Source organism: Pseudomassariella vexata (genome assembly GCF_002105095.1).
Source record: "Pseudomassariella vexata strain CBS 129021 chromosome Unknown BCR38scaffold_13, whole genome shotgun sequence".
NCBI lineage: Eukaryota > Fungi > Ascomycota > Sordariomycetes > Amphisphaeriales > Pseudomassariaceae > Pseudomassariella > Pseudomassariella vexata.
Window position 1 is genome coordinate 843821 of NW_024467968.1, and position 13448 is coordinate 857268.

A 13448-nucleotide genomic window follows, 5' to 3' on the forward strand; every position below is an offset into this window, starting at 1 on the left:
TCCAGTGAGGAATGTGTCCATTTGAAGTTGAATGAAGTGTCATTTGAGCCACGAGTTATTTAAATAACTAGAGCTCCGGTAGTACCCCTGAGCTGTCTTGAGCATGCAACATTGCTGCCTCCGGTATTGGTCCACTGTTTCGAATTTATCACAGTATTCACATAGACAGCTAGCTCTGTGGGGTAGTCTATAATAATGAGACTGCTAAGCTGAATCATGGCCCTTTGCGATTGCAGACTACACATCGAAGACTGGGTGCCATCCCGGTGCTAGGAGGCTTTAGACATGTTCCAGATCCAGGACACTCTGATAGTAATCCGCAATGAGAAGGGTACCTACAGATCCGAGCTACAAGAACCAGATCGAACCTGATGATGAGCTCCTCACGGATGACTCAGATGCCAACGGGGAGGAAAATGGATTCAGCATAGCCAAAGTGTGACAAGCATGTGAGTCTACCATCGAGATAGCAATATCAATGCCGTCGTAAATACCAGTTCATTACACAATTGTAAATCTACTCTACCTGGGCAAATCCACCATGACCAACCTTTTCCTACCGGGTATCAACGCCATTACCAAGATCGAGGAGATAGAGCATAGGCCCTTGTGCATACAGTTTCTCGTCTATCAAAACAAGCCATTGCGATCGGCGCCATTGTTGATGAATTCGCCGAGCTGGAGACGCGCCATACCTTCTCTGGCACCACCGACCTCATGCGCTACCTGCAAGATGCTTCGCTCGAAGTCCCTGAGAACTGCCCCCAGTTCTGCCAGCTTCTGGTCAGTCCCAGATGCTCCGCCGTTCTTCGCAGCCATCATCTTCTGCATTTCCCCCACCAGACCATCCTGGACACCATGCATGTGCGATTCAATATCGGACAGGTTCTTCTGGTAGCGCTTGAGCTGCTCATCCATCTCGTCGCTTGTTTTAGAGAAGAAAGACACGAGGTCCTGGCCATCGGTCTCGGTGTTCGCCGTGCTTGATGCTCCTTGTCGCGAGGACCACAGGCCTGTAGTGTGATACTGCTGCGGAAGACGGAGGTTGTCAATGGCGCGGAAGGAGAGGCGGGCATTGTTCGCATCCTGTTTAACGAGTCCATTTACGACTTCAATGGCCTCGGCATCTGATCGGAGAGCGTTTTCGACACCGCCGTATTTGCGTTCGACGAACTTGACGTCATTGGGGATGTTGCTTAACATTTCGCCGTGAGCGGGTATGAAAGCGTCCAGCTCGCTCTTCTGCGACATGTAGCCCTGAATTATTGTGTCCAGTTGCAGAATCTCCTTCTGTAGCATTTCTTGAAGATCGTTGAAACGAGTGGTACCACGGAGGTTTGTCACGTCGATCCGAATACCTGGCACTGTTTGTTGGTTTGTAGATTGACCCATGGTGAGCCCGGGGCCAAGAACGGACTGTCCGGGGTTCATCTGACTCTGGCCACTGTCTCTGTTAGTATTAAGTTGATCCAGAGTTGGATGTAGTCGATCTTCGACGTACAAGAGACCACCGGCCTTCGGCTGTGTGGATTGGCCAAAGAGCGTACTAGTATTGGTCGCTTGTTGAGGTTTGCTGAGCAGACTGCCACCAAACAATCCGCCACCCTGTGTTTGGCTTTGATTCTGAGTGGCACCTCCAAACATACCACTGGTCGTTTGTTGTTGCGCGGGTTGTGCGGCATTGTTATTCGCTGAACCAAAGAGACCTCCGCTTGTCTGCTGCTGGGGTTGGGAAGATGCAGCAGACCCAAAGAGCCCACCGCCGCCACCCGCAACAGTGGTGCCGGCAGAACCAAAAATCCCACTGGTACCTGTGGACTGAGGTTGTGCCGCCGCTGTCGTGCCGGTATTTCCAAAGAGACCGCCAGTCTTGGGTGTTGTCGATGCGGCATTACCAAACAGGCTAGTACCTGCAGCAGGCTGTGTAGTCTGAGTTTGCGAGGCTGATCCGAACAACCCTCCTGCTGCTGGGGCTTGACTACTGCTTGTTCCGCTGATAAACGTACTGGTTAGCAAAGAATCCCCCAATCTATTCGGTCGTGGTTCCGGGCTCGCATTGGCTTCAACTCCTTCCAGAGCGTCCTTCTCCCGCCTAAGCCCAGCCTGTTGGAAATTATACTGAGGATAATAACTTGAAATATATGGAAATTGAAAGTGGGTGATAATTCCTGTAGATACTCACAAGAGGGTATTGGCGGACGAGGTGTTGATACTTAGTCCTCCAGGACCACTTGCTGATCGAGCAAGGGCCATGCTGGGCAGGGCGATTCCTATCAAAATGCGATTGGTGGCGTTGGAATGGTGAGTCTCGTCAAAGTAAAGTTGTGTCTAAGATAGCTGATGATCTCTCGGTATGGTCGCTATTCACTATATGACACTTCGTTAAATTTTTAAGTATGACCGCGTTCGAGGCGCGGCTGTTGACAGCACGGGAGGAGACGCAGAAGCTCGGGCCATCCGTGCTGATCTTACCAATTATAGCCAAGTCTGTGGCACGAGCTCTCCGCTTTTCCCCTATCAAGCCACTGCTACAGGGATCTTGATTCGACCCGATATATCAGGACCCTCCATCCCTCCATTTCAGCCAGCCTTGCGATCCACCATCGCTGAACATCACAGCCTTCTACATACTTCGTCAGTTTCCACTTCACGCCTCGACGTTGACAGCCACGATGGATATCGACGATGACGATGATTTTTACGCTCCGGATGAACCAGCGACCACCCAATCACCAGCCCAACACGAACCTGCAAGCACAAATCCGCCCGCCGCCCAACATGACGAGGATCTTGAAGAGGGCGAGGAGGAAGACGAAGGTGCCGAGATGGATGAAGATGAAGATTCAGTATGAACCCCCACGAGCCCAATCGCCCGTCATAATCTTCGCAGCCCGCGTCATGATCACTTCACTTTGTAGATCACACCACTGACCTGCCCACCAGGACGTAGACATCATCACAGAACGAAAGGACGGCACAAAGGCACCTCCCCCAACAACTGCTAGATATAGTGATATCAGGAATATTCCTCAGCGCACAGCATCAAGTGATGCGATCACCAGGCCAGCCATTAAGAAGGAGGAATCTGCGAAGCCATCCGCGGGTGCAGAGCTCCCCGCCGTGTCCACCTCCAAGGTGGATGTGAATGCGATACCAATTCACAAAGGCACAGGCAAGCCTATTACCCAGGTAAATATTGATGAAGGTCAGTCGGCCACCAACCCCAACTCAAGTTATGTTGAATTTGTGCCGTCGGCTAACTTGGGACAAGACCTTCCCGACAACAACAAGCCATGGCGCAAACCTGGTACTGATCTGAGCGATTACTTCAACTATGGCTTCGACGAGTTCACATGGGCCCTCTATGCCGCCAAACAGGACACTGTGCGTGGCGAGTACAGTCAGGACGCGATAGCCCAAAACAATAAGAAAATGATGGAAGATATGCAGATGATGATGATGGGAGGAATGCCGCCATCGATGCCAGGTATGGACGGAATGACCCCCGAGATGCAGCAAATGATGCAGCAAATGATGGCATCAGGGATGGACCCTAGCCAGATGGATCCATCGACCATGGCAGCCATGATGAGTGGTAACGCTGCTGGCGGTCAAGGCGGACAGAACCAAAATTTTGGAGGCCCGGGGCAGGGCTTCGGAAACAACCAAGGCCAGGGGTTTAACAACTATGATCAGGGCATGGGCCGTGGAGGTGGCGGTGGTGGCTTCGGCGGGCGAGGACGCCGGGGTCGCGGTGGTTGGTAGACAAGATTATCTTGCCTTAGTACCCCGCGGGGGTGGCGGGATAAGTGTATGAATACGCAAAGCTCTTCCCGTACTAGACGAAACTTTGGTATACACTCATCGGGTGGGAACCAACAGTATTCTTAAGTGTCAGATCTGATCCGATTAATGTTCAGGTGGGAAGTGGATCACGTATTCTCAGGGCTTCTATGTGCATCTCTGGTGGCAATTGTTGCACACGCGTCAGAGCCTCGGTGCGAGTAAGTGTAAGCATTAGCAAATGTCGGCAAATTTGTCGACGAGCAACCTTTCCGTTGGGCAGCCTGTTGCGCCGAGAGGATGAAAGGACACCAGTGGTAGAGCCGGCGAAACGTTCGACGCCCATCTCGTCCGAGACGTTCCGAACCATGTGACTCATCAGTATATCGTCAGAGCGCTCGCTGAAATGTTTTGACGATGGCCCTTGGGAGACACTCAACCTCGACGAATAATAAGACAGCCGCATGGGCAATTCGGAGTGTTCTTGCTGCAGCCTCGCGGTGGTCTGCCGTTCAGCCCACAAAGCTCTTTTCAGGTAGGCATTCTCAGCTTGCAGTTGTCTGATGTCATGTTCGGTCGGCGCCCAAAATATGCGGACCTTGGTCTCTGTCCGCAACTTTGCCGTTACTACGCAGAAACCCCGGTACCTACGCACTCCCGGCACTGTGGCCCTGTTAGAGAATAGCAAGCCCGAGTTCAACTTACAGCCGGCTTGAAACCGTCACACTTCTCCTATTTCTTGTGTGCATTCATTACAGCTTGGTATCGAAGGACGAAAACTCAAAATGTATAGTCGGCATGGGTCAGTCAAAGCCAAAATTTTCCCCACATTCGGGACTTACCAAGCTTGTCCCAAACTGGATCCCGGCTCACTGGTGCCCGGAGACAACGGCCTAATGGGCCCAGATTACTACACTTCCATATTTTCTCCGGACCATTGCCCAGCTTCTGAGAACACGCGTATAATGATGACTGTGTCCAGTACCTCTGCTACTCTAGGGATGATGGGTGGTACTCTGGTGACGCGGGTGACGAAATGACGGCGGGCTCGTGCCGGATCAAGCTATGCGGCGGAATGCAAAGGGCCCGAAGCTAGTCCCGGCCCAGCGACTTACAAGATGGGCGGTACTGCAGTCTGCCTACGATTAGCCAAGTTACAGCTTGGCCTGTTGTTGATATTGTTGTCTTCTGCCGCCTGTCACAACAAGCTACGGACCATATCCGCGCTTCAAGTTTATACCAGTGTGAGTATGTGTGCGTTGGATTCCCATGTTCTGAACTTCCTCGCGCTTTTAGGTGGCTCGCTGGGGAAAATCGCCCTCGACGTCATCGTCATGTCGTCCAACGAGCTGGGCGAGGTCTCAGAGCCATCTGTGCCCCTGCGCGGTGCGTCGTCCACCATGCCGCAGAAACGCAAACCCATCTCGAGCAAAGTCATCCTCACCCCGTCCAAGCTGCTGCGTGCCCATGCCAGCCTGGGACTCGATGTCATGGTTGTCGATTTTGAGCGTGCGTTGGGGCCGTGGCACCGCGAGTGGGTGGCCATACCCGAGGCTTTCGTGCTTGCCGTTGGCGCCCTGTACCAGGCCAGCTTCGCCCTGGGCAGCCTAATGGTCAATACCGATGCTTTATTCGCAATCTATGCCCTACGCGATGTCTAATTGTAGGTGAGGCTGTTTTGATGAGAATGGCATCCTTCATTGGGCGGCATTATCTACAGGCGCTGCAAAGAGTCCATTGAAACTCACAATCCCTTACTCAATATACTGCTAAGCCACAAAGGGTCCCCAACAAGGTGGACGAGGATAAGTTAAGTAATTTGTGGGATCCGACCAATTACTTTAGTGCGAGGCAGTTGATGGTTGAAAATATGCTCAACGTGTCAAATAGCCAGACAAACGGCGGCTAATTATCACTGCACAATAATAAAATAAAAAAGGGTCGTTTCTCAGGGTAATGGGAGCATCATAGTCCAGGGGACACTGGTGTGTTACCAGAAATTCCTGGATGCTCCCCATCTTCATGCTGCACGACCTCGTTCAGTTTTCCTGTCGAGTCCTGCGGAGAGACCTTTGGCCGCATCAGAAGAAGAATGTAAAGCCAGCCTGTGGCACCGATGCTATAGTTTTGTCCAGCAGAAACGTCTTCTCTCTTGAGACATGTCGATTCCCTAGTATTGACTGGTAGTGGCAACGTTGTCAAGTTTATTGGAGGTCACAAGAGACGGGATGGCCACGAATTCGTCCACATATCTGAGGAAGACGTCCGACATCTGTCTCCGGCGTCTCTTCTGCATCACACGACTTTCTTAGTCCCATGCTGACTTCCGAGCCTCCACTAGCTAGCAAGCAAACGCCGCAACGTGGTGGACCGGGATATCGTTCAGTCCATTGAGCCGACTAACATCCTTTTGACCTTGCCCCACAACACAGTAGAATTTAGAGGGGATTATTGCAGCAGACCAAGGTACGCTCACGGCGTCCCACATGGTGTAGAGAAGCATGAATAGCCGCCCGTCTAGGATGCTGTGGCGCCCATTTCTATGTTTTGTCGCACTTAATTTATACTCATACGAAATATAATTACGAAGTATAGTATCTAAGAGATGACGACTCTAAATAACCTAAATAAGGCGTAATCCTAGTCTAAATACGTTAAAACTAGAGTCTTATATTATTAGAATAGCTCTATAAAAATAACTCTTACGGATATCAACTAGTTTTCACATAGTACGACGGCTATTATACACCGGTTGGTTTATTTAAAGGTAAGGTTACAATACTTCGGAAGGCTAACAAAGAGCTAAGCTATTGTCGAAAGACTAAAATCGATAGCCATAAGATAGAGGATTCCAATTAGTTTGAATTGATTTTTTTTCGTTACAGTCAAGTTATTGAAGTTATTCGTACGGTGACAAGACAAAGTGGCCAACTTGCTTGTGGGGTACGTCACACGTAATATGCTTCTTCTCAACTGGGCTGGCATGTGTGGCATGGGATTTAGACGTGATGAGAAATGCAACAAGCATGGAGTTTGTTTGGTGGTAAATACTCCAACACTGTATTATCTGAAGGGCTCTTTGAGAATCATAAACCATCACGCTAGTAAGCCAGTGACCATCCCTCCTAGCCAGGCACGCCATCAAATTTTAATACTCTCTTCAGTCGCGATGAACGGGAACATAGCGAGGAAACCCACCGCGCGACGCAGATCCGGAAGCTTCATGTCCTCGCCCTCCTCCCACATCGCGCATGTAATCGTAATCGCTCCCGGCGGCAGCGACTCATCCTACTCGCCCTCTTGTCCCTCTATTCAACGTGAAACTACAACCGAGCCTTTCCAGTAGTCTTCAAACTTTCCATCCGTAATCTTAAGGAAGCTCTTATGTATATTCTAGCTCTTGTAGACCTCGCGACGGGTGAACAACAAGCTGTGAACGAGAATAAATCACAACGGAAGCTGACAGCGCGCTCAGTCATCTTATCTTCGGAATCATCCAGCAACGACGTGACTTCAGTGTATTTCTTGCAGTACATGGCCAAGAAGCCGGGTCTCTTCTCATTGCCCCAGGCGCCGAGGGTCCTGTTAATTCAGACGAGCTTGGGTGATAAGATGGCTAACTTATGGAACTTGAGTGACGGACGCGGCTTGATACCAGGGAAAAGCTTGAAGCCTCGGCAGAGAGTCTGATTTAAGGGCCACTCGACTGTTGGCAGGCCTTAAAGAACTAAGTGCTGGATCCGCAGCTGCCGCAGAATCGGGGATTGGTGGCGTAACACATAAGACATTTCGGGGCCCGGACGATGTCTACCTGCTTCTTCCATTCGCTCAAGAGACAGATCAATAAGATTCTGATCTCGAATTTATCATTCGATAACCTACTTGAAGTTGGCCATGTTGGCCATATTTACCAGGGCCGGGTTGGTGTGCGGCTGGACTTGCTTGAGGCTGACTGGATGATGGACCAAAGCTAAAGAATCTGGGACCTTGCAAAAGATTCCAAGAGCCTTTGGGGATGCACGAGTTTTGAAGGCATTGCTTCCACGATCGCTAAGGTAAGAGGGCTGCTAGTGAGCATGGCCGCCGATCTAGCAACCAGGCCAAACCACGAAGCAATTTGACGAGTCCAGGAAGATCCTGACACTTTAAAATATTTTATTTAAGTTGGCGGCGGTGGGTGATGGTGATGTGGATAACAGAAATAGCTATATAGTGTCGCATAAAATGTGATGATAAACGTTCCGCAATCAAAAGAAGGGAAGTGCCTGTTGGGTTGTGATGGAGAGCTCGAAAATCCAGAGGGAGGAAAGACTTCCTTAAATACTTGTGAGGGAGCGATTGGGTGAAGTGGATGTGACTATCCGCCAAATTTTTTCAATGGTGAGATGGACGTAAGATTGTTTTGGTTTCTGTGCTCCGGACGAAGCCTTGGAGTTTAGATTCACCAATACCTGTTAGGTCTCAGTCGGCATTTACACAGTAATAGGACCGTCTGACAAACTTCTACAACACAAGCTCCCAATCAGGATGTCAGGACTCTCACACCGAACCCTTTTAATAACACCGGTCTACACTTTGGAATAGGTTACGCCTGGACAACTTGGTCATGTAAAATCTCATCAAAGCTAATATCACTCCACCTATCGCCACTCAGCCTATGAAGGCGTCCTGTTCTTCCGCCGGTGAGCCTAGCTCATGTCGGGATACGTAATCCCAGCGGAGGAGATCAAATCCTTGTTTCAATACTCCAGATTTTCTTTCCTGTCGGGAATGGCTAGGCCGCGAGGCAACAGCCAAGAGCGAAGCGGAGAAACAGGCGTTCCCGCTATTTATCACCGGATGGTCGCAGGTATTTATGCCTAGAATAGTTTATTGATCTCTAACCTTTCCTTCTTCCTCCTCTAAAATAACCCCCTTAAAAAGATAGCCAACCCCTATTCGGAATTACAATACCCGATTCCTCGGGTTCCGAGATATTCCAAGACCTCCCACAATGTTCTATGACCCACAGCCCCCCTGGGGGTTCCCCACCGGTGCCAATGCACCCGGCGCTGACATTCCCCCAGCCTTCGGTAAGCCGCGAACACTGATGTGACAGATAAAACCCCAAGGGAAACTTCTAAAGGTGGCCTCGATGCTGAGCCAACTTCGGCGATTGCAATACTTTCGTCATTAATGACCGCACTCGGACTGCATCACTCTCGCGATCCATACCAATGAACCTTTGATTCATCCATTGGTGTACCTGTGCCGTTCATATCATGACCTTGGCTAAAAATATTTAACACCTAAAGTTCAAGGCAACGACCAGATAGTCTAATTGTAGAGCATGAGTCCCATCGACCTAGGACTCGCAGGTATGACCCGGAGACGCGGCAATATTCTGTTTACTATGCGGGCGAGCATCGTTGGGGGCTCACTGTCTTGTTTATATGAAGGAGCGTTGAGTACCAGTTACCCAAAGATATCTCGAGGACACCCTCAGGTAAGGGCCAGCTGTGTGCCTGCCTTGTAACCCTCCAGACATAAGGCATTACTTGCTCGTGATCCTCTTATCCAAGGGACGGGTCTAATTTTCCAGATAGCAGGAATGTTCTAGGGGATGAAGGGATTTGACTTGATTACCCCCGTAGCAATGTGGCTTTCGGTTCTTCTGCTTCATCCTTCTATTCTCCACATAGCTAGGTTGGTTTGTTTTAGGGGCACACTGTCGATCCTTCAATCTTCAACTCAGATGCTAGTCCCCAGCTATAGAGGGGTGGCACATTGTCAACCATTAGTCTCCCATATTGACAAATGGCTGTAAGCGTGGCTACACTTTGCGAAACGAACCAGAGGAACTGAACGTCTCCCCTGAAAAGCCGGAAAGACCTGAATCCAGCCAACAGCCGAAAACCGACAAACTTTATAACAGTCTAATAGAGTGGAGGAACATTAACATCATAAGCGAGTGTGGCCTCAGATCTGGAGGGGTACAAGGCAGGTGCACAGGTGGCCCCTATTTGAGGGCGTCCCCGTGATGTTTCTGGGTAATTGGTCCCCAACGCACTTAAGTAGTACCAATACAGTCAACCCACCCACAAACCCCTAAAATAAAATATCCCCGAGTTCTTCCAGAATCGTAATTTTTTTTTCAAACCGCCGTCTCTATTTGCTGGTGTCCAGATCACGACGCGCCTCAAGTCAAATTCAACTGCAAATCAGGTAGGGATTAGCGACCGACACCGACATTACATATATGTTCCGATATAAGGTATACTATGGTATTCGCGGTCCCGCTGACTCGGGATGACTTTGGCTGACGCCCGGGCCCCCGACACACATACGGGGATATCCACGTCGTCCCCCTAGTTAGGGGAACGTGGATATTCGTTTATCTCCTTCCACCATACATGGCGGCTGACGGCCCCGCTGGCGACCGCCTAGCTTATTGGCTACAGGCCCCCTTCCCCCTGAACCGCTAGGCCTCTACAAGGCCAAGTGCCGCTGACTGGCGCCCTAAGACCCCTCCGACCCCACCCCCCCCCTCCCCCTCCCCCCTCCCCTCTCCCCTGGCCGGCTGCGATACAGCGCTTCGTCCAGTGTTTAGAGCCGCTGGAACGATAGGCCTAATACTGCTAACCTGACCGAATACAAATACAGGGGCGGCACAAGACGATGTACGATGTAAGTTGCCCCGCGCTCTCCCCTTTCCCTCCTCTCCCCCCGGCGCCTCACCGCTCTCCTACCGGCTATCCGGCCTCGCTACTTATTTGTCTGTCTGTCTGTCTGTCTGTCTGTATATGGCGAGGACGAAGGAGACGGGGCGCGTTGCGCGTCTCGGAACCGATGCCGTTAATAGAGCTGAGTTACGGGCTAACACACAGAGGATGTCAGAGAACAGAATGCCATAGGCACCAGTGGGTGTCAGGACACTGAACGCAGGACACCGGCGGGCCGCCGGAGGGGTGTTTCGGACAAAAGACTCCCGAATCATGATTACAATCTATGTGAAGCTTTGGGATGACGAGAGTCAAGATCCTTGGCATCGCCGACCCTGCTGTTATGCCGGGTCCAAGCGGCGGCCTAGCTATCTATATAAGGACCATCTCGAAGTAGGATAGGGAAGGAGTTGTCAGAGCCACAAGTGTCATCCGAGGCGGGCCGGCTTCCACCAGGTAGGAAGCCGTTTGTGGCGGCTAGAGAGCCGCTTGTGGCAAATGAGAGCCGTTGAAGCCGTTTGCAGCGGATAGGGAATCGCTTGGTTGCAGATAAGGAGCCGCTGTCCAAGATATTGGCCGAAGTCGGAGGAACACAGACATACGGAAGCAAACATCCAGAATCCAAGAGAGAAACTCGGCTGGCTATAAGTAAGGAGTCGAGACGGAGGAAGATAGAGAGGGCAGAGATCAATGCATCACCGTGGGCACCCCTACCTGAGACCGCCAGTGACCACCCGGTGCTACGTAGGAGGGACGCCCGTTACTCCCCATCACTCTGTACTATTGCCTTCGGCCTAGCCGTACCCTGACAGAGGATCCTATCGCTTATCGACCAGTCCAGGCCGAAGAACACTGTTATAGCGTACAAGCCGAAGCAGAAGGAGTTCCAGGTATGTTGTTCGCTTACCTATCGGCCCCGTAGGTTGCCCGGTACGTAGCTAACGTCTTTATATATAGGAGTTCTGCCGGCGGAAGCAGTATGAGGATGCCGATACGGTTACGGAGGACAAGCTCCTCCTCTTTCTTGTTGAGGTCGTTACCGACCGGCCCCTGAGAGCCTGGAGCCGGAAGGCCGACCAGGGCGTCCCGCAGGAGGAGACGCGGCTCGGATGGCGCTCCGTACGGAGCTATATTACAGCTATTACCGACCTCTATCGGACCCAGAGGACTTTAGGGATGAACACGCACCCCTCCCCGCGGGAAGACCACGTACGTGAGTACGTCCGGTCTCTCCAGCGGCGGGATGCGCAACGGGAGAAGGATCTATACGCGGATAAGGGCCGGGAGACCATCTTGGACGGCTATACCGAGGAGCAGTTCGAGCGGATCTGCTACGAGCTTTGGGCACATAGCAGCTCCTCGCCCGAATGTCACTTTCGGACACTCGTTGACCTCCTTCTCGGCCATTATATGCTTACTCGTGGCGGCGATCGGAGGGCGGCCGAAATCTCGGACCTGTTTACGTTTGAGCTGCAGGGCGAGGGCTCGACCCCTTGTATGCCGGTTATCCTAACTACCCGTGCGGGGAAGCAAAATCAGCATGGACGACTTGAGACCGCAGGGGCACTCCGCAATAGAAAACCGCTTATCTGTATGCTAGGTGGCCTTGCTTTTTACCTGCTGTACCGCTGGGATCTAACCGACGAGCCCTTCCCGGACCTGAGCCGGCGGTCGGCCTGGTACGATATCCGGCTGATCAAGGGGAGCGGGGCGGATCGTACAACAGCCTTCTCGTATAACGCGCAGCGGGACTGGGTTACTAAGGCCTTCCAGTACGCCGGGGTAACGTCACAGAAGAAAACGCATATCGGCCGCAGCGCTGGGGCTAAAACAGCTGAGTTGAAAGGCGTAAGCGAGGAACAGATACGACGAGCGGGCCGGTGGAACCAGGAGCAGATGGTCGGGTGTTATCTCAGCTCGTTACCCCGGAAGTTTATGCGTGTAATGGCCGGGCATCCGCCGCAGATGGGATGCTTCGAGGTCCGGCGGGCTACTATCACGCCCCCGGAGGCCCTGCTTAGGGAGATCTGGCCTGAGCTTGACAGCTGGAGGGATAGGTTCGGCCCTAGCCAGGACCAAGTTAGTGACCTAGCAGCTATGGGTCTAGTCGAATTACTCTTCCACCTCCGGAAGGTTATCCTACAGGACTCGGCCCTGCTACAGGAACAGTTCCCTAATAGCCCTATATGGGATCACCGGGTCTTTCAGCATAAGGCTTACGCGCTATTCGCCCGGCAGGTCCGAACTACAGCCCAGGAGGAGGAGCGCCCTAGCCAGCTAGCTCTCCTGACTCAGGCTATGCCGACGCTAGCTGACTACCTGAGGTCAATCGACGTACGCCACGAGGCAAGGATAGCTGAGCTTCAGCAGCAGACGGCGAAGCTTCAGCAGTCTCTCGATCAGCTCGTACACTCAGACCGTACCCAGTCTACGCAGCTCCAGAAACTCACGGCCGGCGGCCTTACCTTTCGCCTTGAGGCTACTCCAGTAACAACACCTGTACCTTTACCTACAGAGGTAACAGTAGTAACAACAGTACCGACAACAGCATTAGCACCGGCCATAGCAGAGGGGCAGATACCAGTATTACGTAGTAATCCCTCTAACCGATCGAACCTAGCACCTACCGGGCGACCTACTGAGCGTAGTTCCCTAAGTCCGCAGCCGTGTATCTGGGCAGGAAATCCAGCGCCCCCGAAGCACAGTATGTGCCGTACGACGCGTACAGTGGAGGGGCTATGGAGGGAGTGGACGATCGGGATCCATGGCCAGCCGTCGGTTACCGAGTTAGACAGGCGTTGGGGCAGCCGGTGGAGATCTGGCCGCCGGAGCGAGGTACAGTGGTACTCTTTACGGAGCGAGGTTATCGTTGAGATTAGGAGGCAAGCACAAGCAAGGCGATGTAGCGAGGAGTCGGCGATGTGGATACTTAATTTGCAACAGCAGCAGATAGGCTGTTCTATA

The 13448-nt window shown here is 52.0% G+C and overlaps 3 protein-coding genes across 3 annotated transcripts; 2 read left to right on the top strand and 1 right to left on the bottom strand.

Moving 5' to 3' along the window:
- Nucleotides 1-347: 347 nt before the first annotated feature.
- Nucleotides 348-2382, bottom strand: BCR38DRAFT_445202 (uncharacterized protein). The gene is made up of 2 exons (XM_040860994.1): nucleotides 2183-2382; nucleotides 348-1993 (listed from the first exon to the last, which is right to left on the bottom strand). The coding sequence occupies exons 1-2, from the start codon at nucleotides 2251-2253 to the stop codon at nucleotides 631-633; spliced, it is 1434 nt and encodes a 477-aa protein (XP_040712252.1). The 5' UTR covers nucleotides 2254-2382; the 3' UTR covers nucleotides 348-630.
- A 290-nt stretch (nucleotides 2383-2672) lies between these two features.
- On the top strand, nucleotides 2673-3765 carry BCR38DRAFT_460344 (Fip1 motif-domain-containing protein; the record flags this gene model as incomplete). The annotated part of the gene is made up of 3 exons (XM_040862401.1): nucleotides 2673-2846; nucleotides 2944-3205; nucleotides 3272-3765. The coding sequence occupies 3 exons, from the start codon at nucleotides 2673-2675 to the stop codon at nucleotides 3763-3765; spliced, it is 930 nt and encodes a 309-aa protein (XP_040712253.1).
- Nucleotides 3766-4901: 1136 nt separating this feature from the next.
- On the top strand, nucleotides 4902-5444 carry BCR38DRAFT_488698 (L-Aspartase-like protein; the record flags this gene model as incomplete). Its single annotated transcript, XM_040864309.1, has 1 exon — nucleotides 4902-5444. One exon carries the CDS (start codon nucleotides 4902-4904, stop codon nucleotides 5442-5444), a length of 543 nt encoding a protein of 180 aa, XP_040712254.1.
- Nucleotides 5445-13448: the final 8004 nt, after the last annotated feature.

Coding starts and splice junctions, on each gene's coding strand:
- BCR38DRAFT_445202 (XM_040860994.1), bottom strand. CDS start 2,253: ATGGCCCTTGCTCGATCAGCAAGTGGTCCTGGAGGACTAAGTATCAAC. Junction 1,994..2,182: donor TCGTCCGCCAATACCCTCTT/GTGAGTATCTAC, acceptor TACGTTTATCAG/CGGAACAAGCAGTAGTCAAG.